The 24071-nt window shown below is 45.0% G+C and overlaps 1 protein-coding gene across 1 annotated transcript; it reads right to left on the bottom strand.

The window, feature by feature from the left end:
- Positions 1-5435: 5435 nt before the first annotated feature.
- Positions 5436-21518, bottom strand: PSMB1 (proteasome 20S subunit beta 1). Its single transcript, XM_072831648.1, has 6 exons — positions 21349-21518; positions 18966-19073; positions 15387-15468; positions 12892-13021; positions 6724-6830; positions 5436-5717 (listed from the first exon to the last, which is right to left on the bottom strand). The coding sequence occupies exons 1-6, from the start codon at positions 21459-21461 to the stop codon at positions 5532-5534; spliced, it is 726 nt and encodes a 241-aa protein (XP_072687749.1). The 5' UTR covers positions 21462-21518; the 3' UTR covers positions 5436-5531.
- Positions 21519-24071: the final 2553 nt, after the last annotated feature.

The following is a 24071-nucleotide window of genomic DNA, read 5'->3' as shown; positions in this document are numbered from 1 at the left end:
CAGTGACATTTATAGACTTGAGTCCTTAGGTTTTCGTAACATCAAGGTTAATTTGAGAGGAATTTACCGAAGTACAAGAAACAAGAGGACTTGTTGGTAGCAGAAGACAAAAGAAAACCCAGAGGGAGACCCAGTAGAATAAATGCGTGCGGGGCTTAATCTCATTTCTGCCGCCACTCAGTTGTCCGGAAAAACCTCATAAGTTTCTGTTTCCAAAGAAATTCTGTGTTGAGATTTTTCTCTCTCCAAACCACAACCGTCCTCCCCGCTTTCTCTTTCTCCCCCGCCTCGTTACCCCCACCCCATACACACACCCAGAGTCCCCAGCACAGATCACTGTTGGCTAATTTTTTGGTACATATTACTACCAGCTTTGCTGGGTTTGTCCCGTCCTGTCCACTTTGATATGAGGACGATCTGGGATTCAGAGCGCCAGACAGCGGGCCTCCTTCCGGGTGGGAAAGGGGATTTACAGTTAGGGCCAGGACAGTCGGTGCAGGGCCGGGGCGGGGCCGGCGGCCCCAGCCTGCGTCTCCTCCGGGACCAGGCCTTCCCGCCGGTGGCTGGACCGGGAGGCCAACGCCGCCACCTGGCGGCCCCGAGGGCGCACCCTCCGCGAGGCACCGGGTCAGGCCCTTCCCGGGGCCACAGGCCCCTCTCCCGGGGCTTCCCGCAGTGCTGTCCGGGGCAGCTCCCGCTGCAGGTCTGCGGAGGGCCGAGCGGTAGGAGATCGCCCCCCACATCCCCCAACTTCTAAGCCAGCCCCGATGGGGTACTGTCTGCCCCTCTCATGGGTGCCCAACCCCCTGGTCCTGCCTAGAGGCAGCCTGCCTGTCGGGGAAGAGGCCCAGAGGCGCAGAGCCTGGGTGGGGGTGGGGGTGGGGGGACAGTCTCTTCCGTCCCCACACTAGGCAGCGGAGGGGAAGGGGCTCTAGGCACCGCCCCGAACTCAGGCCAGTGATGGGAGACCGAATGGTCCTGGGGCAGCCGTGCAATCCACAGCCCGGGCTGTTTTGAAGATTTATTTAGTCAGGAGAGAGAGAGACAGAGACAGAGACAGAGAGACAGAGAGAGAGAGAACACGGGGCAGGGGTGGGAAGGGTTAGGGATAGTCTTAAGCGATGCCCCACTCAGTGCAGAGCCCAACTTGGGGCTCGATCTCTGGACTCTGAGATCCGACCTGAGCCGAAACCAAGAGTCGGGCGCTCACTCGCTTGCACCACCGGGATGCCCCACCATGTTGTGTTCTGAGCTCCCAGAGGCCGACCCAAGAACCACATGGCCAGCTAACCTCGTGCTGTAGGATAGAGGACAACGTGTGCTCATGAAGCACCCACTCACAGACGGTGACCATGGCCTGGGCAGGCGGGGCCTCTCCCCTCCCTGGACATACCCACGCCTGCCATCACCGACATGCACACACGCTGGGAGCCAGAAAACAGCCCCAGGATATTAACAGACAAACCCTAGTGACCCCGTGGGTGAAAACTTCCCTTCAGACCATTTTTTTAAAAGATTTTATTTATTTATTCCTGAGACCCATAGAAAGAGAAGCAGAGACACAGGCAGAGGGAGAAGCAGGCTCCATGCAGGGAGCCCGATGCAGGACTCGATCCCGGGACCCCGGATCACGCCCTGAGCCGAAGGCAGATGCACCCAACCACTGAGCCACCCAGGCATCCCCCCTTCAAACCATTTTCATATCCTCTCCTGGTGGAAAACGAGCTAACTAGCAGGAAGCAGGAACAAGGTTTCTGAACCTCCAACTCACTTTGCCTTCAGGCTCCCCCAGCAGTACCTCCCCTGCAGAAGCAATAATGTGGGAAGGAAGCTGAAGCTCCTTCCCAAGTCTAGGGGTGGCCAGCTGCTGGGAAGTCTGGGGGGCGGGGGCTGGCAGGTAAGGGGAGGAGGCACCAGCCATCTTGCTTTCATGCCCACCCGAGGGTTATGGGTGGTGCCTGGGCTCAAGCATCTTCAGCTCCTGCCTGCCTCCCTCCAGGCCTGGTGAGGGTTTGGCCCAGTCCCTTGTCCCAGTCACTGACATGGGCTATCTGGAGGTAGTGAGGCTGGCACAAGTGTTCTCCTGGCCCCCATTCACAGGGCCCAGGCTGCCCCCCTGTGCCCCACTTCACACCCATTATCCCTTCCCAACAGCCCACACTGTGGACCTTAGGCTCCAGCACCTAGACCAGATCCAGCTCCTCTTAATCACACCAGGCCAAACCTTACAATAATGTGTCTTCACATTGTGTCCTTGTTGTTTCTCTGATTGAACCTGAGGAAGAATTAAGGGAGTTTTTAAAAATTGTGTATGCATCACCTGGGTATGAGATTTTTAGGGCCCAGCTCAGAGACTAGGACAATACATCTGAGATGTGCCCAGGAATTAGTTTTTAACCAGTCAGTGTCTACATAATTTTTTTTTGATCCAGTGTCTACATAATTCTGATACAGGCGATCCCATCTGTCATACACCGAAAGTCACAAGTAGAGGGAATGCAGACCTTGAGTCAGAAAGCAAGTTAATAAATGCTCTTGGTCCTGAAGGGCGCTTCTAGTATTAGGTACAGAAAGGAAGGGAAAAAACTATCAGGGTGATCGTCAAGACATTTGGTCATAAGGACACTGTCTTACCTACCTCCTTATCTCAAGTTGTCTTGCAGTTGGTCCCAGAGCCTGTTTTTTCTTTCTGCAATTCAAGCAGAAAACGTGTGTGTATGACACACGGAGGCCTGAGTGGCACCTGCCAGTCACAGGCTCAGCTCTGAGCCAGCACAACCCCACAGGGGAGTTCCATGGAGCAGACTTCAGAAGCCTATTTCTGCTCTGGTTATTAAGGCAAAGACAAACATATGCACCACATTCCAATTCAGGGTGTGTAAATCAAGTTACATTAACACATCCAGAGTTACAACAATCTCTAGTGTTACCAGATTCTCAATCCCTTTCACTCTGTGCAGCAGGCAGAAATGTAGATCTGACATTCATAGGAAAGGAAGTCTTGATGTAATAGCGGCTTCTCCACCAGAAACTTAAAGGCTAACTAGAAATTAAACCTCTAATCTACCAAAGTGCTAAAAGGCTCCCTTTTTCAGGAGAGCAATTGTGGTTAAATAATCTATAAAAGCCGCCCCAACTAGAGTCAGAGTTAGCGCTGAAAGGACCCACAAGCTAGTGTGTCCTGGACAAGGCCGAATTGACTCCAGCCTCCTGCAAACACAGGCCTTCAAATGAGACCACACTCAAGGTCTGGAGAAATACTAGGTTGCTATAATCCATACCTGAGGCTGAAAAGAAGACATCATGAAATTGTGAAACTTCCCTAGATATCTTTGGAGGTGGGGACCCAATAGAAAATTCGAGACAAATTTAGATAATTTTAAATTGTGGAAAAGTTGAATCCCCAAATCAATGGAACATCCTTTGAAACAAATATTTTAAAATACCAAATTTAGGGATTCCCCAGGTGGCTCAGCGGTTTAGTGCCTGCCTTGGGCCCAGGGCGTGATCCTGGAGTCCTGGGATCAAGTCTCACATCGGCCTCCCTGCATGGAGCCTGTTTCTCCTATTTCTCATGAATAAATAAATAAAATCTTAAAAAAAAAAAAAAAAAATACTGGTCAGCCGGGTAGCTCAGCAGTTTAGCGCCACCTTCAGCCCAGGGCCTGACCCTGGAGACCAGGGATTGAGTCCCACGTCAGGCTCCCTGCATGGAGCCTGCTTCTCCCTCTGCCTGTATCTCTGCCTCTCTCTCATGAATAAATAAATAAAATCTTTAATTAAAAAAGTTTATAAAATTGTGATGATCAATTTTATGTCAACTTGACCAAAGGATGCCCAGCTAAATATTATTTTGGGGCGTTGAGGGGACTTCTGGGTGAGATTAGCATTTGAATTGGTGCACTGAGTAAAGCAGGTTGCGCCCACCCCCTTGCTCCCCCACCCCCCCAAGTGTGGGCATGTCTAATTTGCTGGGAGCATGCTGAGCTGGGACAGAAATCTCCTGTCCCTGGAGATAGGGCCTCACACATCACCTCTCCTGGGCCTCCGGCTCACAGGCTCGCAGGTGACATATCAATGGACTCCTCAGCAAATTTTAAAGTATGTATCTCTTAGGGTTTTGATAATTTTAATTAAATTAACAGAAGGCCAATAGGGGGACCCTGGGTGGCGCAGCGGTTTGGCGCCTGCCTTTGGCCCAGGGCGCGATCCTGGAGACCTGGGATCGAATCCCACGTCAGGCTCCCGGTGCATGGAGCCTGCTTCTCCCTCTGCCTGTGTCTCTGCCTCTCTCTCTCTGTGACTATCATAAATAAATAAAAATTAAAAAAAAAAAAAAAAAAAAAAAAAAAAAGAAGGCCAATAGGAAAACCCCACTGTTGTTAATAGGCCACAAAACCAGTAACACCCCCTAGGCTACGCTGTATCTGACTTGTTCCCTACCAAGAAAACCTCTCCAACATTATAGGGAGATAAAATGTATTCAATAGTTCTAAAACAGAAACTACTTTAGCTCTATCAAAATTTAGGTCTTGAGTTTCTTTTTAAAGTAGGATCCATGACCAGTAGGGAGCCCAACACAGGGCTCACCTCACAACTCTGAGATCAATACCTGAGCTGAGATCAAGAGTTGAGACTTTTTGTAGGACTTTATTCATGAGAGAGAGAGAGAGGGAGAGAGAGAGAGAGAGGCAGAGACACAGGCAGAGGGAGAAGCAGGCCCCACGCAGGGAGCCTGACATGGGACTCAATCCCGGGACTCCAGGATCAGGCCCTGGGATGAAGGCAGACGCTCAACCGCTGAGCCACCCAGGCGCCCCTCAGATTTAATACTCAAAGAGTTTATAAAGATTCTTCCTGCTGACTTCTGGACAAAGCCCATTTAAAGGGTTATTTGTTTTTGTAATTTTATTTTGAACATTTTTCCAAAACAGCCATTTCCAACTGCTTAGCAAAGATGAGAAATTATAAGATATTCCATTCACATTTGTTAACAAGACTGAGATGGTTTAAAGTTAAAAGTGGTGATTTAAAGGTAACCCACCCTGTAAGGCAAGCTGGGTGGACTAAATAAATTCCAAAAACCTTCTTCATAAGATGGGTTGGCCATCATGGAATGAGCTGACCAAAGGTCATCTTTTCCAGATAAATTTCTTGCTCATAAATACAAGCAAAAAATGACACAACCTGTTTTTTTTTTTTTTTTTTTTTGTCATTTCTAAAATACAAAAACAGGCACCTGCCTGGATCAGTTAGTGGAGCATGTGACCCCTGATCTTGAGGTCTTGAGTTTGAGCTGCATGTTGGACGTAGAGCTAAAAAAAATTAAAATGCAAAAATAGCTCTGAAAGACAAAAAAATAGCAGAAAATGAAAGGAAAATGAAATTCTACTTTCTAGGTTCATCCTGCTTAAAGAACACAAATTACAACAAAATGATTACTTCAGCTTTTATTTTTTAATGAAACATAGACCAATAGTTCCAAGATACAAAATTAACCAGTTCTAAAGTGATTAATAACAGCACACCAATCAATCCTTCCTCAGGGGAACAGTCTCCTCCCTGATGCCCTCCTTAGTCACAATGCAGATTCTGAGTGCATCCCCAGTGTACACATCCCTCTCCGCTGCAGAAATGAAGACGTCTTTCACAAGCCGCATGGCTCTGTCCAAGGACAGCGGGACATGCTCCACATTCTGCATGTTCTTAAAACCAACCTGGTGGGACAGGAAACATGGTTGAGGCATCATGTGACAGTACAAAGGTGGCTCCAGCCTCCCCAATGCCTTCACAAGTCTGGGGACTCATAATGAATAGATCACACACAAATTTAAAATGTCTCTCAACTGAGAAGCTTCCAGAGCTGACTGAAGGTCTCACAGGCAGACTGGTTAGCAGTCCCAGGTCCTGCACCAAGTTCTGCACCACTTAGCAGTCCCAGTTCTGCACCAAGCTCTCACAACATTCCTAAAGCCTGACAAATATTCACTGAGACAAAGCTCCTGCTCCTGAGAAGCACACATACCATTATACAATATGTTACCATTAAGAGAAAAGAGCCAGGAGAGCCCCAGCAGCTATTAACTAAATCTCCTTTGGCAGAAGACACACTTGAGTATGGGGGCACGAAGGATATAGCAGAGTCAGACGGCAGTGACAACGCAGACCAAGGGTGTGCTGTGCAGAAGCACACCACATGGATGGGAGAGGAGGCAGGTAAGCAATACACACAAGTGACTACACGTTTATGATATATTTCAGAAACACAAGGAAGTAAGTTTGGAGGCAGAAAGGATGCTGGGAAATGCAGACCTGAATTTAGGCAACAGTAACAGAAAAGGAGGCAAATTAAAAATGTACTTGGAAGTTAGAATACAAAATAAGGGGACACAAAAATGGTGAATATGTGGAGAAAAGAATTTTCAAGATGTTCAGGTAAAGGTGGCAAGAGAATTGAAAACACAGACCGAGTATTATAGATACAAGAGGCCTGGAAATCACGAGAGCACAGAAGACACTAAAGCCCTGGGAGAAGGTGAGAGACCACAAGAGAGCCAGCAGAACACAGAGACTGTAGACTGGGGTAGGGAAAATCAGCCACACAAACTCAGCAGGGACATACAAGCAAGCCTCGATTTCTCCACTCTCCTCAGCTGGTGAACGGAACTCAGAGGGAAGCACTCTGTGTTAACGTCATGACCAGCCTGGATGCGGTGTCATTACCTGGTTGTCAAGCAGCGGCTGGAGCATGGCACTTGCTGAGCCTCCAGCCTTGAAGGAGTCTCTCTGGTAGGACCCTACTGGGTCGAAGCTGTACACAGCTCCCTTCCCTGAAAGAATAATACAGTCGCCATAAGGGTGCATCCTGACCATAACCCCAAGCCACAGTAAAACTAAATCTAGTCCAAATGTGACACAAAGTGAACTATGAACTTAGCTAAAATTTTAGCCAAATTTCAGTAAGAAGCATGTTCTGTTATCCTCAGCAGTCTGCTCACCTACCCTCAGAACATGATCAGAGGCACACCTGCCCACTCCTGTCTCATGGTGTTTTTGCCACCCGGAGCTCAGCTCCACGCTCTCATCAAGCTGACATCAGCCATCACCGCCCAGTGGCTCCGATACATATGTGGACAGGAAGCAGTCACATATACTGCTGGTTAGCAGTCACAGGTCCTGGGCTGAGTTCTGCACTAAGCTCTTCACGATGTTCCTCAAAAACGAGTGAGTGTAGTTCTAGCATAGATTTGAGTTTAAAATTCTCCTACTGCTGAATGTGAATAGTCGCAAGGAAGATTTACTGTGTTTTTAAACTTAATAGTAAGCATCAACACCATAAAAAACTGTTTTAATAAAGGGGAAATTTTGGAAAAACACAAATGTCACATGCAAAAGGTTAGTTGTGCCTAAGATGTAATCACTTGCTTTGTGCTACCAGATTTAAGAATCACTTTTGCAAAAACAAAACATAAAAAACAGAAACACTAAACCAGAATCTGAATGTACCTATTCTTTTTTAAGATTATATTTATTGGGATCCCTGGGTGGCGCAGCGGTTTAGCGCCTGCCTTTGGCCCAGGGTGGGATCCTGGAGACCCAGGATCGAATCCCATGTCAGGCTCCCAGCGCATGGAGCCTGCTTCTCCCTCTTGCCTGTGTCTCTGCCTCTCTCTCTCTCTCTGTGACTATCATAAATAAATAAAAATTTAAAAAAATTTTTTTAAGATTATATTTACTTATTTGAGAGAGAAAGAGTGAGCGAGCACGCACATGTGAATGCGCCCACACATAAGCAGGGGGACGGGCAGAAGAGGCAGCAGACTCACCACAACCTGAGCTGAAGGCAGATGCTTCACCAACTGAGCCCTCCAGGAGCCCCTGAATTCTTAACAAGTCACAGAGCACTAAGAGCAGAAGGATAAATGGGGCTCTGAGGCTCACCTGAAGCATGCACAAACTGCTAGGCCTTGTTAAAGAACAATCTGGCAGTAGAATCTATCAAAGTGTAAAAGTACATACCCTATGACCTAGTAATAATCTCACTTATAAATCAGATCTACCTATGAGAAGGCTTATTCTGCATCTCTTAAAAGAGCAAAAATATACAAACACCCTAAAATCTGTTAGCCCAAACTGGTATGGAAGAGAAAAACGGGACTGCCCCCAGGCCCACAACCACAAGACAACGTAAAATGAAGAGCTCTGTAATATGTACAACACAGTCCTATTTTGTTTAAAAGCATAAGAAAAACATGTATTTGTATAAGGCACACAAAAAAGTATGTAAGATAAACTGCAAACTGCAGTTAGTCATGATTGTGGGACTGGAGGGAAGAGAAGAAGGGAATCACTTCGTGTGCTTCCATACTGGATCTGTTACAGAGCACACCTGCCACTGTAATTTTTTTAAAAATAACTGTGTTTTGGGTGTGAGAAATCATGGGTCATTTATGAGCTAGGACTTAGAAGTGATATAACTGACCTTCTAGCACATCATCCCAGAACTGAAACACCTCAATAATTAACCTGGGAGATGGGAGATTAAGGACAGTTGTCTCCCTATCCATGGACCTCCGCTACCCCCAGCTGTGTGTGCTTTTCCTGATGCAGAATTACTTACAATTCTCTGCTGAGAAGGCAGCATCTAGGTGCTGAGGCTGCCCAGGGAAGTGTTTTTGTGGGAAGAGTGGGACAAGATCGAGATCCCAGTGGGCAGTTCACGAACTATATATACAGCACAGGAAAAAGGGACAGGAAATACAAAGCGAAAAGAACAATGTATCTCTCAGGAGGCCAACAGGACACAAGTACAACGAGGCCCAAAAGTTTTTACCGAAGGCAGAACTAATCTCAGGAAAACCAAGAGATGTGAGGAAGAGAAGAGTGGGATAAATTGAAGACCAGAGATTCAATGACCTTCCCCCCCACCGCCGCCCCCCACCGCCCCCCCCCCCCCGCCCCTTAGCAAAGGCAAAACATCAGAGAAGGGCATGAATCTTGACTACAGAGTGCTTTTCCTCATCAAAAATAATTCTTAACCTTAAAAAAAGCAAACTGGCTTCAATGTAAAAATAAAGTCAAAACAAGTCCTAGAAAGAAATAAAGGTAAACCCTCCCTTCTAATAGAAGAGGACACTCAGAGCAGTTAAACACCAACAGATTGGACTGTACGAAATTCTGAAAATTCTGGATACCCAGACACTCCTCAAGATGGGAGACAGAAACATTCTTGGGAGGCATCCACTGCTGACATTACAGAGTTGACACAGTTGGATGGCATTCTTATAATTTTTTAAAAAGACTCATGGAAAAATGGAAAACTGACATACCAGTGCAGACATGGAAATGAGCAAAGATCAGCACATAGGTCAGTCTCAAAGAAATGAAAAGGTAAATAAACACAAAAAACGCCCAACTTGAGTACACTTATATAAATCAAAACCATAAAGTATTTATTAGGTAAAGATCTCCAAAATGTGTTAATTCTGATAGTGGTAAGGATGCAAAAAACTACCCCAGTGCCCCAGGTAGGAGGGGCACTGGTGACCCTTTCTGAAGGGCAAGCCAGGGGTGGCATCGAAATGCCAAAAATATATATTCTCTGACCCAGCCAACTCAATTTCTGGGAATGTTTTCCAGGGAGGTACACATGGTTGAAGTATACAAAACTGTACAAGACTGTTCAGCATATTGTTTATATTAAGGAAACTGCGTAATGACCTTCAAAGGACAGGCAGGCAAACTATGGCATAGCTACACCCCATGTAAATCAGCCCTGAATCCTGAGGAGTCTACTCAGGAGCACAGAACAACTCCTTGACAGTACATCCCACCACAGACATTCACATTATATACTCCACTTATTCATCACACCAGCACATGTGACCACCAAGATGCCTAGAAGCATGCTGACCAGAAGTTTAATACTAATTATCTCTGAGATAAGGATTGGGGTGATGACTACTTTACCTCTGTATCTTCCTGTACTCTTTGAAACCTCTACAGTACCATTGTTTTTGTTAAGGAGAAACTAAATTCATTATTAATTTCGTGGAAATATTTTTAAAGCATGACTCTAAGTAGAGTCAAAGGCAGAGGTTAAAGCAGATGGCTACTGAACCTGTGAGCCTCAAGGGCAGCTGTGGACCAAGCATCCTAAAGACAATCACTGATCCCACTGTCCAAAGTTCACCTGTTGACCCCAGTGTCCTGAAGGACAGTCAGGGACCCAACTACCCTGAAGATCTCAAGAAGGAGCACTGCCCTCCAGGTCTCTGTCTCCTCAAGAGAGCAAAACAGGAAACAAGGTCTCTTGAGACCTTAGTGGAGACTCTGGACTTGGGGGCACCAGGCTTATATGCAGGCTGTGTAAGGGAATGAAACAGAAGCAGCAAATGGAAAACAGACATACCATGCCACCTTTACTCAGATTTTGGCATATCAACCTTCAGTATGAACTGTCAAAAATCAACAGAAATTTGAAGCCTCTGACATAGAAGTCAGGAATAAACAAACCAAATGGGAAAAAAAAAAAAGTCTGATAAAATGCAATGCAAAGAACACAAGAAAATGTCAAAGAAAGTACAAAAAATATAACAAGAACATACTTTAAGAAAAAATTTAGGAAGCCAGAGAATAAAAAAAGTTCTTGGGAAGTGAATGACAGCAAAAATAAGAATGTGGCCAAAGGGGCAGCCCAAGCAGCTCAGCGGTTTAGCATGCCTTTGGCCCACGACATAATCCTGGAGGCCCGGGATCGGGTCCCGCATCGGGCTCCCTGCATGGAGCCTGCTTCTCCCTCTGCCTGGGTCTCTGCCTCTCTCTGTCTCTCATGAATCAATAAATAAAATCTTAAAAAAAAAAAAAATTGTACCAAAGGTAAGAATCTAAACCTGAGGAAATCTTTAGAGAGGAAGAAAAGGACTAGTGGGCAATATGGCAAGGGGAACATTATAAAAGAAAGATCACAATGCAGGTGGCTGTGGAGACAGTGAGGAGGGAACAGGGGGAAATCTAGAAGACACTCTGTAGAAGGAGCATCATTATAAAATCTCAGAACACCAGGATTAGATCCTAAGTCACATAAAAGGTCTCTTGGCTTTGTACACCATGAAAGCAAGGAAATAAACCAAGAAGAGGAAAGAAAGCACAGGTAAAAGCTGGAGTACCTTGGGAACAGACAGGACTGCTTTATGACACACATAAATTGCTCTAAGAAATAAAAACAAATTTAAAGGATAACCAAAGCAGACCAGAGAAGATTTAAAAAGACAATTGGAAATGCCTGAGAGGGACGCCTGGGTGGCTCAGTGGTTGAGCGTCTGCCTTTGGCTCAGGGCATGATCCTGGAGTTCCGGAATCAAGTCCCACATTGGGCTTCCCCACAGGGAGCCTGCTTCTCCTCCTGCCTCTGTCTCTGCCTCTCTCTGTCTCTCATGAATAAATACAAATAAAAAAATCTTAAAAAAAAAAAAAAAAAAAAAAAAGGAAAGAAAGAAATGCCTGAGAATACCACCAAAACATTAAAGAACAGGGCTAACTCAAAACACACCCCAGTCTCCCTATCTCTCAGCAAAACTCAAAGGACACCGTTTGTTCTGCTAAATTCAATGGTAGCTATTACAAATGTGACTAAAACATGACTTTATTTATCAGACATTCAAGTCAGACGTAATTTAAGTGAAAAAGTGCCCATGAGCACGCTGGGTATGCAAGCTAATCTGTGGCTAGGATTGAATTACCTTATTAAGGGTAATTTGTTTCTACTGACCATTTCTATGCTTTACACTTACTTTCTTAGTTTTCAAGTAGGTTGAAAGCCTTGAAATACACTGTGTTAACATAACCTGTCTACACGTAAACCACAGTCGATACTATGACTAGAAGGCTCCCAGAGGCCACATATGGGTAAGCTAGTAAGATAGAAGGAAAACAAAGGAAAAGCCAGTGGACTAGAAGAGACAGGGATACAAAGTAGAGTGAGGGGATGAGAGGAGCCGAACTCATTATCCAGAAATGTTCCCTCTCAGGAGATAGATGTATTTCAACATACTATTATCAGCCAGACATTTCTGTAACTTCTTTACTCAATGGACTACTGTAAATGGTGGCACAGATCTGTCCTGAGAGAAAGTACCTGGTTTTTTGGAAGCAACCAAAGGTCAGTCCAAATGAAACCCAGTGAAAACCATCAGTGTCCCTGCACTGGATCAAAACAGGAGGACAGGGGATCCCTGGGTGGCTCAGCAGTTGAGCACCGCCTTCAGCCCAGGGGGTGACTTGGGGTCCTGGAATCGAGTCCCACCTCAGGCTCCCTGCATGGAGCCTGCTTCTCCCTCTGCCTGTGTCTCTGCCTCTCTCTGTGTCTCTCATGAATAAATAAAAAAAATCTTTAAAAAAAGAAACACAACAAGAGGACATATCAAGTAACACGACATTTTCTCAGGCCCTTCTCATCGGACTCTGACAGGAAATCAGTGGTGCTTCAGAAAACACTGCAGGGTATGCATACACTTCTTTGAAGGCATCACTTTTTAAAAATTTAAGCAAATATGTTTGTTATGTAGAATCATAATTAAGTCAAGCTTCTCCAAATCAGATCTCTTTCTGAAAGACCGAAATGCTAATTATCTAACTACTGAACTCATACAAGATCTGCAGAAAATAGTAAAATAACAGCCTGCCCAATAGTCCTTATTAGAGCTTTAGTATATAATCTGTGATGTGCCTTCGGATCATCTCTTTCCCTTTTAGCTTCAGTTTCGTATTGCTTTAATTAACAGAAAATAAAACTGTTAGGCAAGATGGTGTTTATGGTTGAAATCTAGATGGAAACACACATCTAAAAAATGCCACCCCCCTCCCTTCATTTTCCAGAAAAAAGAATTCTACCTTCTTCATCCAGTCCCCCAATGATGTTGTAAACGTAGTAGGGAAAGAAGCGCCTTGAGTAGAGGATTGTAGACAGCATCGCAGCAATCGCCCCTGTAGTCATGGTTTTGTTGTTAGAATGCTTATACATCTGCAAGTATTAACAAAACAGGCACGGAGAGGCAAAATATAATACAGACCAGAACCAGCAAAGTAAAGTTAAAGGGTGAACACTTATCTTGGTGAAAGGGTGCCTACTGTTCTTTCATCATCACACACAATACTACCACACCATTCGGGGGGCTATACACATTTTTAAGGGAAAGGAAGTTAAATTTGTCCTCAATTCTCTATTTTCCATGCCACCCTTATCTCAGGAACGGCTCATTCAAGAGCAAATGCCACACATCAGGCATCAGTAGTGCATGGGAGGATGATTTAAGTCCAGCTCTCCTTTACTCTGCCTCTAGACCAGGGCCGCAGCAAACTAGAGCCCGTGGACCAAGTCCAGCCCACCAACTACTTCTGCAAAGAAAGCTGAATCAGATCGGAGTCCTATTTGTTCATTATATATTATCTACCTACATTTGCTGGTGCACTACAACAGCAAAGTAAATGGCCCATAGAGCTGAAAATAATTACTCTCTGGTCAGTTTGCTGACCCTTGACCAGACCCACATACAAGCCCTTCTCTTTGCAAAGTAGATACGTGTGAGAACAGGAGGTATGAGAGCAGAACCCTTACTCTGGGAAATGGTCTTACTCCTTAAAGCATCTATAATGGCGAACTGAAGTATCCAAAGCAAATCTCATTGTGATTTTGAAACCTAGATTTACTGCACTCTTAGGGAATTCTAAATTATCCGAGAAATTCTAAAAAAATTACAAACATAAATTTAAGTTCACCAATTTATCACCCACAAAGCAAGCATCTCTAAAGATTTACCTAAGAATATAGGGCAAAATAACAAGTCAAAATACTGAAAACAGATTAGGAAAAAATCTTCATTTCATTTCAAAACCAAGCATCAACATTTTAATCACCACACCATTTATGTAATAATGTATGAAAGAAAAATTTCAAGGATGGTATGATTAAATTGAATTCACTGTTCCTTGTTATATTTTATTAACACAATGCTTACTCTGCTAGTCATGTATACCAGGAAACATATGTCAATAAATGTATGCCAATGAAGCTTTCAGTGTAAAAATTTCAAATAACAATAAAACATTGAATGAAATAATTTCTATATTCTAATGAGCTATTTCAAATTTTTTCAAAACCAGATATTAAACTTATTACATACTCCAGTACCTATGACATCATTCATAAGTGCATATAATCTCAAATGTTATTCACAAATAGGCAAAGACAGGATGTGATTATAGCTAAGTTCTTCACACATCAGGTGGCCTTACCAACTTATAAAAATTGGGACACATATCCTACAAAATTAAATCCTACTCCAGCCCAAATCTTGTTTGCCAGCTAAGAAGAGTATTTACTATTACGGATAAAATCCATTTTAATTTAAAGATTTACTTTAGAGAAAAAGAGCATGGACACACACTTGGGGGGGAAGGTATGGGGAGAAAAAACTCCAGCAGACACCGTGCTGAGCACACAGCCTGACATGGGGCTCCACCTCGCAACCCTGAGATGACGACCTGAGCTGAAACCAAGAGTCAGACACTTAACCAACTGACCTACTCAGGTGCCCCTAAAACCCATTTTAATACAGTCTAAATTATTCCTGGTCTACTCTCCTTGAAATTATTTGAAGTTACATACTGCTTAATATACACAGGTCCTAATAAAAATCCAGACATGCATTTGCTTTCATTAAGTCAGTATTCCTTTGTTCTTCATTCCTACCCATCACACACAAAATACATGCAGGCAGGGACACTGTCAGCCTCTCTAAAACCTGCAGAACAGGTTAGAATGGCTCATTCTCTCACTTCCCCCTCGGACCACCCTTTCCTACTGTTTCACCCCCACCTATCACGTGTCACAACTTCTTCAGCTGGCAGTCAACTAAAACCAATCAAGGAATCAGGTGAGGACAGCTTAGATGGTATCTTTCATCCAAACTCCTGCCACATCTACTCCTGTTTCTGCTTATGCGTCCTGTCAACTAAGAATTCAACGTTGGAAGGAGGGAAAGCATGTCAGCTGATGGTATCCAAAACCAAGCACCCGTCTACAAGCTTGCCTCCACCACAGAATTTTTGTTTTTGAAGGAAGATTATCTTCAGGAGAAACCCTTCCCAGGCTACCTTGGAAAAGGTAGAGAATCTTTATATCGTACAGAGATTTTAAGAAAGGGAATATCCTGCAGTTTCACATTATGCTACTTTCACGTGGCTATATTAAGTTTCTTTTCATTTCTAGAATAGACTGTAATTTCACCTGCTAACCTAGAGCTTCTCCAAGTATTCTGAACAACAGTCCTGTCGTATGCTTCAATCAATCAAAGAAATTGTTATTAACTTTACACAAAAGTGTCTACCTTTAGTCTTGCTTCAATAATCTTTGTCAGGGTGAGACAGTCTCCATGAAAACCGCTGCATCCAATAACTGTTTTGTCTGTTCTGTAAAAAGCATATTTCAGGAAACTGAGCTGGTTAGACAGTAAAATAAAACACGCTTTGGGCAATTTTAAATTTAAAATTCCTATTTCCATTATTCACCAAATGGTACTGCGACCAGTTAGACCCGTTGGAGGGGTGGGGTAATCATCTTATTCCCTACAATAAATAAATTGTGGGTGGATCAAGGACTTAGAGACAAATGAAAGAATGGCCTAAAGAAAACACAGGTGGTACAATCTTGGGTTGAGAGCCACCTATTTAAATATGATACAATTCAGTATCTACACAGAATAGCTTCATCAACCTATGTACCAATATAAAACTTTTTTTTTTTTTTTTTTTTTTTAAATTCATGATAGTCACACACAGAGATCAAGAGAGAGAGGCAGAGACACAGGCGGAGGGAGAAGCAGGCTCCATGCACCGGGAGCCCGACGTGGGATTCGATCCTAGGTCTCCAGGATCACGCCCTGGGCCAAAGGCAGGCGCCAAACCGCTGCGCCACCCAGGGATCCCCAAATTAAAACTTTTTAAAAAAGATTTATTTACTTGAGAGAAAGAGAGAAAGACACACACACACATGCACAAGTGAGCATCCGTGTGCCCAAGCAGGAGGGGCAAGAGTGGGAAAGAGAATTTCCAGCAGACTCTCCACTATATGGAGCCCTCCACAGGGCTAGCTCTCATGACCCCGAGATCATGACCTGAGCCAAGACCAAGAGTTGGGACACTCAACTGAATGAGCCCCTAAGCAACTCCCAAATTAAAACATGGAGAAAAATATGATAAAGAAAAAAATCATAGATTTGATCAAAGTCTAATGTTAATTTCCTTAGTCTGAAAGGGCTTCTATAAATATCAAATGCATCGACACAGTGTCTCACTGGATGTAATGTATAGCATGGGGACTACAGTTAATAATACTGTATCGAGTATTTCAGTTGCCAGAGATCTTAAAAGTCCTCAACAACAAAAATGTGTAATTTTGTATGGTGACAGATATTAACTGGCCTTACTGTGATCATTTGCAATATACATAATCATTATATTGTATACCAGAAACCAGTCATGTCAATTATATCTCAACTAAAAAAAAAAAAAACAAAAAACAACCTCAAACAGAAAGATTGGTATAGTTACAGGAGTCACATAAAAAAGAGACAGAAGTCACCATAAACATATGAAAAGTGCCTTCATGTTGTTCACAAATCCAAATCTACACAGGAGATTATTTCAACCTATTAGACTGGTTAATAATACATAACGCTGCTGAGGTTGTGGAAAATGGTACTCTTAATAAATAACTGGGCAAGAATATACAGCAGTTTAACTTTTTAGAAGGGTCATTTGGCAGTATCCAGTAAAAGTTTAAGTGAACATTACTTTTACTCAATAATTCCACTGCTAGAAGTTCTACCTGTAAATATATTCAAGTAAGTTTGCAAAGATATATACTACAGGCTTACTTGTGAAAGTATACGTGTTATGCTAATGACTCTTCAAAACAAAGCAAAAAAAGGTAACTTAAATGCCCACCATTGGGGAACTGATTAAATTTTGATAGAGTTAAACAAATTTAACCAGGTCTCAAAGATTCCTAAACTTTAATATCAATCTATAAGGAAACCTACACCAATCTCATCAAGAAATGTAGCAGAGGTCACAAGATAAACCCTTCCTTTCAGAAATTTACACAAACCATACCTGTCCAGGTAGGGAGACCACTAAGACACCTCTGGGGGCATCACCAGCATTTCCCCGACTATCCCTATAACCAATCTCACTGCACTGAGTTAAAGAGCTCCAATCTCCCATAAGGCTGCAGCACCTTTACTACCAAGATGGGTGAATAATACCAATAGAATAAGACAAAATGTTGGAGCTTTAGGATGCTTTATACCAAATACTCAGATATATCAATGGAAAGGGAGTATGCATGCAAAGAATAAAGACTAAATGTAGAGTCTCAAACAGGTGGGGAAGAGGCAGGTTTGGGTCTAAGTCAGCCCCAAAGGGCTTGGTGTACATAGGCGGCTTCAACCCTATGTGTGGTTTAGTGCTGAAGATGGATAAGAAGGACATAGGAAGTTGTTAATGTTCTCTCTATCCATCTATATGCCTACAGTTATTTCATAAGAAGAAAGAAGAATGGGGGACAGCCCGGTGGCTCAGCGGTTTAGCGCCGCCTTCAGTCCAGGGCCTGATCCTGGAGACCTGGGATCCAGTCCCACATCAGGCTCCCTGCATGGAGCCTGCCTGCCTGCCTGCCTCCCTCCCTGTGTCTCTCATGAATAAATAAAAAAAAAAATCTTAAAAAAAAAAAAAAAGAAGAAAGAACAGGTATTCCCTTCAGCAACACATACATTAAAGTAGAACATTATGAAGATGAGCAGAACCTTGTAGGAGAATGGTTATTTGTAGTTATAGTCCTCAATTTTATCTGTGACATTTACTACTTTCAAATTATAAAACATCTTAGAAGAAGAAAAAAGGTAGTATCCACGCACTAAGAATTAGAGAGGAGAAAGGAATACTGAAAGATGGAAAAGCACATGAAGAGGAGCGCCTGGTGGCTCAGTCAGTGAAGTGTCTGCCTTCAGCTCAAGTCATGATCCCAGGGTCCTGGACTGAGTCCCATACCTGGCGTCCTGCTCAGCGGGGAGTCTTCTCCCTCTCCCCTTCCTGTGCGTGTGCACACATACTCTAATAAATAAATAAGATCTTAGATTTTTTTTAAAAAGTACACGAAGAGAACTGGGAAGATGACGACAAACAAACATCAGCTGTTCTCTAGAGTAGGGTGTGGGCCAGCTCGACAAGGAAAGGTGGAGCCCTCCTCCTTACAACACAAGGTCCTTGAACCTCGTCAATTCATTCCTATTACAATTCAGGCTTAAATAGGCTCTTTGTGGACTGAGGAATTAACCACCCTTTGTAACTGTTTCCAAAAATCTTTAGTTACAAACCACTGCTCATCAGTGCAGATTTCATTTTCACGTCTTAGAAAAAATATAGCTAGCCCATTATGACTGTGGCTTTTTTTTTTTTTTTTACCCAAAACATTTAATTTAACCATAACCTAAGCAGCTATACCTATGAGCTTTAACCCTAACATTAAACATGCAATGGATTAACAGAAAAAAGAATACAAAGCTATATGATAAAATAATTACAGTAAACGCTAACAGCAAGAGCCATGTGATAGCATAGAGGTATTCACTACAAAATTCTTTTACCTTTCTTATGTATTTGAAAATGTTCATGATAAAACATTAAGGTAAAAATATTTCCTGCTAGTACAGCAAACATCATTAAGACTGCATATTGAATTATTAGGAAATACTAATTCAGAAAACAGTTTTCTAAGAAAAATGCAAACTAAGCTCCAAATATGCAATCTAAAAACTCATTAAACAAATTGTTTAGAAGTGGAATCTCTTACAGCATGAAATCATCACAAGGCACTAAGAAATGTGACCCTAGAAATATTTACTTACAATTTATAACACTTGGGGCTATCCCGGGTGTGAATTGAAAACCCTTCACTCAATCGAGTGTCAGAAGCAACAATTGAAAAATCTTCTCCAGCGATTGCCAATACAGTACTGAGGGAAAAATAAAGGAGACACAAAAATTAATGAATATTTGTGGATGGCAATAGCATCTCTCTCTAGAGAACAGTCCATAGCATATGTTGAGACAAAACCCAATAGCTTTGACCAAGAGTAGGGCTCAGATGAACAATCAAAGGGAAATGATTCCTGGCTACAAGTTGTCCGGGGGAAAAAATGTAGGTACTTCCTAAAAAACACAAGCCTAAATCAGAGCAAAGGTCACTAGGCAGAAGGTAACCAGAAAAACCACTGAATTATCATATCATTATCAAAAATGAAATACCAACCTTGAGCAAGATACTGATATCACAAAACAGGGCCATAACCCCTGCCAAGGGGATCAGGTATAGACACCACAAATCAAGTTTTCTGTGCTCAAAGAAGGGTTTAATGTTTTTCATGTCTTCATATCCAAGCCCTTATCTACCACTCAGTAAACACCCAAATATCTTGGAAATGAACAAAGAACAAACCTTTTCTTTTGTGACTGTATAATTTATGCTGTGTTCTGAAAAGGTCTAAAGCATGAATTCCCAGAGTAGTTTAATTCTGGATCTAATTCTGGATCTCTCACTCACCAGGTAGGAGACCCTGGGTAAGCTGTTTAATTTCTCCAGGCCTCAATGTCTTCATATATAGATCAGAGATCCTAACAGTAACTACCCTTACTAGGATTTTGCAAGAACTAAATGCACTAAGAACTGTAAAGCCCTTTTACTTTGCCGAAGGACATAACTGATCCTGCAATGTAAGCTATGATCACGTGGCTTACATGTGAGAACCTGGGCTCGGGGTTTACTGGACCTGTCCTTGCCACTTCCTAGCTCTGTGACCACAAATAATCCACCTTCTCATTGCTGGTAATACCAGTTCCTGTGTTAAGAGGATGACTGACTGTCGAATGACACAAACCACAAAAGTACCTAGCACAGCACTAAGAAAGAAGTACTAAGAAATAGAATATAAGCACTAAGAAAACATTATCCATTATTTTTACTAAGGTGGGACGTGCACTAAAGCTCTGAACTACAAAAGGATGGCATTCCAAATATGGACAATGGATAAAGAGAGTCAGGTAATGATCAAAATAACACAAACAACTTATTAGGGTGTTTCTTTGTGTGTAAGCTAGTGGAGGAACATAAAGCTTATGCAGTGGACAGGGGTCTGACCTCAGAAAATCCCACACTAAAGACTGTGAAATGAGATCAGCTCCATATACACATGCAGTAGAGTTTTAAGAAGACTGCCGTGACAATAACACACAATATGGGAAATGGCATCAAAGCACTGTTCCAAAAAGATTAATGCAGCAGTGAGGTAGCGGGGTGAACTGGAAGAAACCGGGATACTGGGGAACATGAACGCACGAATCGTGCAAGTCTTTGTCACTACCAAAAGCAGCAGAAGCACGAAGAGCCAACTGTGATGTCCAGGATTTCACACGCCGTTGGGTAGCTGATGGATAATTCTGAGCAAGAAGGAAAGATGACTGAGGATCAGCTTGATTTTTGTTCTAGTACCTCGAGTTACGGGGACAGAAGAAAATCCAGGTAGAAATGTTTCATTTAAGAAGCTGGAAAAGAGGGACTGGGGAGAGGTAAACCTGGAGAAACACATTCGGGAATCATCCTACCCCGAATGAGACGTGAGAATGTTAATGGGGTTTAGCTACATTTAAAAGAGACAGAGTAGAAGATGGGGAACCGAGCCTTGTTTTGCAGAGACAAAGGCTGCCCGAGAGCCGGCAGCAATAAGCGCTAGAGAAAAAGGAGAAAAGACTGGAAAAAAGTGACTTGATGATCACATGATCGTAAGCTGGATCGCAAGGAGCTGGAGCGGCAGGTACGGAGTCCCCAGCACCCCGCAGCCTCCTGCTTTGTAACCGCCTCACGATGGGCCAGCAGCCCGCCCGGGACGCGGGGTCAGAACCCGCGCCCGGCTCAGCCTCCAGCTGCCGTGCCCGGAGCGGCCCAACCTCTAAGAGCCCCGGCCCGTCCGTGAAAACGGAGCGAATGCCATCTAGCAGTCGTTCTGGAAATTAAAAAAAAAGAGAGAGAGAACTGCTTACAAGGTAGGGAACGCGTCCCTACGGGTTCCCCGTCTACACCGTGAGAGCCGGGGGCACCGACCGCTGGGTCCCCCCCCGAACGCCGGCGCCGGCCCCGGAGGACGGCCCGCCCCGCCCCCGCCGCCGCTCTCCCGGCAGAGCCCCGGCTCCCACGCCGACCCCCGCGCCGAGCGGCCCAGGCGCTCCGGGGCTCACCCTCCGTTGAAGGCGTAGGGCGAGAAGCGCAGCTGCTGGGGGCCCGCGGCGCCGTCGGGCTCCATCGCCAGGTCTCGGCCGGGTCCCCAGCCCCGCGCGGCGGTCGACAGCATCGCGGCGGCGGCGGCTGCTGTCTCACGGCGAGATGGCGCCGGCCGGAAGTCCTCGCGCTTCCGGCTTCCGGCTTCCGGCTTCCGGCGGCGCGCCTTCCGGCCGCTCTGTCTCGCGCCTGTCGTTGCTCCTCTGGATAGCCGGGCGCCCCCTATTCCGAGGAGGCCGACTCGTTGTTTTTCCTAAGGACGGTTTTTCTTTCCTGAAGAATCGTTCGAATTCACGCCTGATGGACAAGGAATTTAAAGTCTGACCACACACAAAACAATTGACCGTGGATGGACCAGGATGGACCGTGGATGGGCCGTGAATGAACTGTGGATAAACCCTGGATGGACCAGGATGGACCGTGGATGGACCGTGATGGCCCATGAGTGGATTGTGGATAAACCCTGGATGGACCTGGATGGACCGGGATGGACCAGGATGGACCTGGATGGACCGGGATGGACCTGGATGGACCAAGATGGACCTGGATGGACCGGGATGGACCAGGATGGACCGAGATGGACCGTGATGGTCCATGAGTGGATTGTGGATAAACCCTGGATGGACCCTGGATGGACCAGAATGGACCTAGATGGACCGTGATGGACCGTGGATGGACCGTGATGGACCACGATGGACCAGGATGGACCGTGATGGACCACGATGGACCGTGATGGACCGTGATGGACCACGATGCACCTGGATGGACCGTGGATGGACCGTGGATGGACTGGGATGGACTATGGTGGACCGTGGATGGACCGTGATGGACGATGGTGGACTGTGGATGGACCGTGATGGACCGCGATGGACCGTGAATGGACTGTAGATAGACCCTGACGGGCCGTGGACGGACCGTGACCATCCGTGGATGGACTATGATGGATCTTGAGTGGACCTTGGCCATACCATGGATGGACTGCGGCCCGACCCTGAGTGGACCATGGCTGGGCCGTAAGTGGACCATGGATGGACCCTGAAGGACTGTGATGGACCCTGGATGGACTGTGGGAGATTTCCTCATGTTTCACCATCTTTTAATCTCCAGATGTGTTTATGCACTTCTTTATAGAAATATTATAATTTTAGGAGCTTAAAAATATCATCTCAAACAACAAGCAAAGAAGCAATTGGCTCCTATAGGATGGACTACCCGATAACATGTGTGTGATTTGGGGACCAGAAAAGATTTTTGAAAAGTACTTGTTTTAACAGTTTCCCCATGTTTTACTGTAAACAAAGGATAAAACAGGATTTTCATTATTGGTTATGGACAGAAAATTATACTTATTCTGAATCTGTTCTGTCCTGAATACAAATGGGTATAAAACATTCTTTATCCCTAAGGAGTTCACAACCTTACTGATATGTATAATAGAGTTGACCCTTGAACAACACAGGTTGGAACTGCACAGGTCCACTTACATGCAGATTTTTTCCCCAATAAATACAGTACTGTAAATGTATTTTATAATTTTAATTTTTTCTCCACCTCAATGATAATACAGCATATAATACATATAACATACACAATATGTGTCAATCGTCTGTTCACGATATCAGCAAAGCTTCCAGTCAACAAAAGGCTGAATGGAGTCAAAGGTTCTACGTGGATTTTCATCTCTGGGGAGGTTCGAGTTTCTAACCCCTGCATCGTTCAAGGGCTAACACTACGAAGGAAGTGGATTACTGTACAATATATGAATGTGCTTATATGGACCGTAGGGGAGACGGAGATACCCTGGGGTCCCACGCATGAGGACGTGAACAGAGTAAGAAAAAACTACTGATACCCTTGAAGCCACCTTGGCTCCCCCGGCCCATCTGGTATCCCTTACGCTTCGGCAAGCAGCCTTAGCCCACATGAGTAGCCTTTCTGTGTGTATCTGTGCCCCGTGCATGCTTTCCTGGGAGGAGCAGGGCACCTCCGACGGCAGGAAACAAACCAGACTCTCTTGCACAAGTCTGGCCCCTAAGGAACCAGACCCCGGTCCAATCCCGAGCACTGTGATGACGCTGGGGGCGGCACCAGGAGTCCGCACCTCATCAAGGAGTTAGGGACCGCTGCACTCCTACTCATTGGCTGCCCTAAACTCCCTTGGGAGCCCGGGGCCAGGCAGAAACCCTGGAGGTGGCCTCGGACCGGAGTCGGCCTCCTGCTGAAGCTCCCGTTCCTTTCCACTCTCTGCAGTATCGGCTTTCCCAGGGAGGGAGCCGAGCTTGGGGTTCCGTCCTAGTCTGCGGCACGGGTGAGAAGGCCGTGGCACAAGCCCAGCGGACCGCAGTCTAAGCCAGGCTGTTTTCCTCCTATCTTCGTGTCCGGGGCTCTCAGGCCCCGAGGGCGTCCCACGTGCCGGGCCCTCATCAATCTCGCAGCTTCTCGGAGGGCTCCTGCCATTCGCGTTCCATTCTCCCAGCGGAGGCGGGGAGCTCGGGGAGCTCGCCGAAGGTCACACGGCTGGACGGTTTAAAAAGTTAACGTTTGAACATCCCGATCTTGCCTCCCCGCAGCAGGGACCAATTAGGAAGAGCTCCGGCCGGGGCCTCCGCCGGCGCCTCCTCGCCCTTCCGCCCGGCGCTCGGGCGAACAGCGGAAGTGCCCGGGCGCCAACACTTCCCATGGC

Source organism: Canis lupus, chromosome 7, assembly GCF_048164855.1.
Source record: "Canis lupus baileyi chromosome 7, mCanLup2.hap1, whole genome shotgun sequence".
NCBI classification, from domain to species: Eukaryota; Metazoa; Chordata; class Mammalia; order Carnivora; family Canidae; genus Canis; species Canis lupus.
The sequence above is the reverse complement of the archived record's forward strand: the minus strand, read 5'-3'. Positions and strand labels throughout refer to the sequence as shown.

What these genes read in the sequence shown, in the direction of transcription:
- PSMB1 (XM_072831648.1), bottom strand. Translation starts at nt 21,461, where the DNA reads ATGCTGTCGACCGCCGCGCGGGGCTGGGGACCCGGCCGAGACCTGGCG. An exon ending in CCCTACGCCTTCAACGGAGG is followed by an intron (nt 19,074 to 21,348) that starts GTGAGCCCCGGA and finishes TTTTTCCCTCAG; the next exon opens with TACTGTATTGGCAATCGCTG. An exon ending in TGGGGGACTGGATGAAGAAG is followed by an intron (nt 6,831 to 12,891) that starts GTAGAATTCTTT and finishes TTATTCTTTCAG; the next exon opens with GGAAGGGAGCTGTGTACAGC.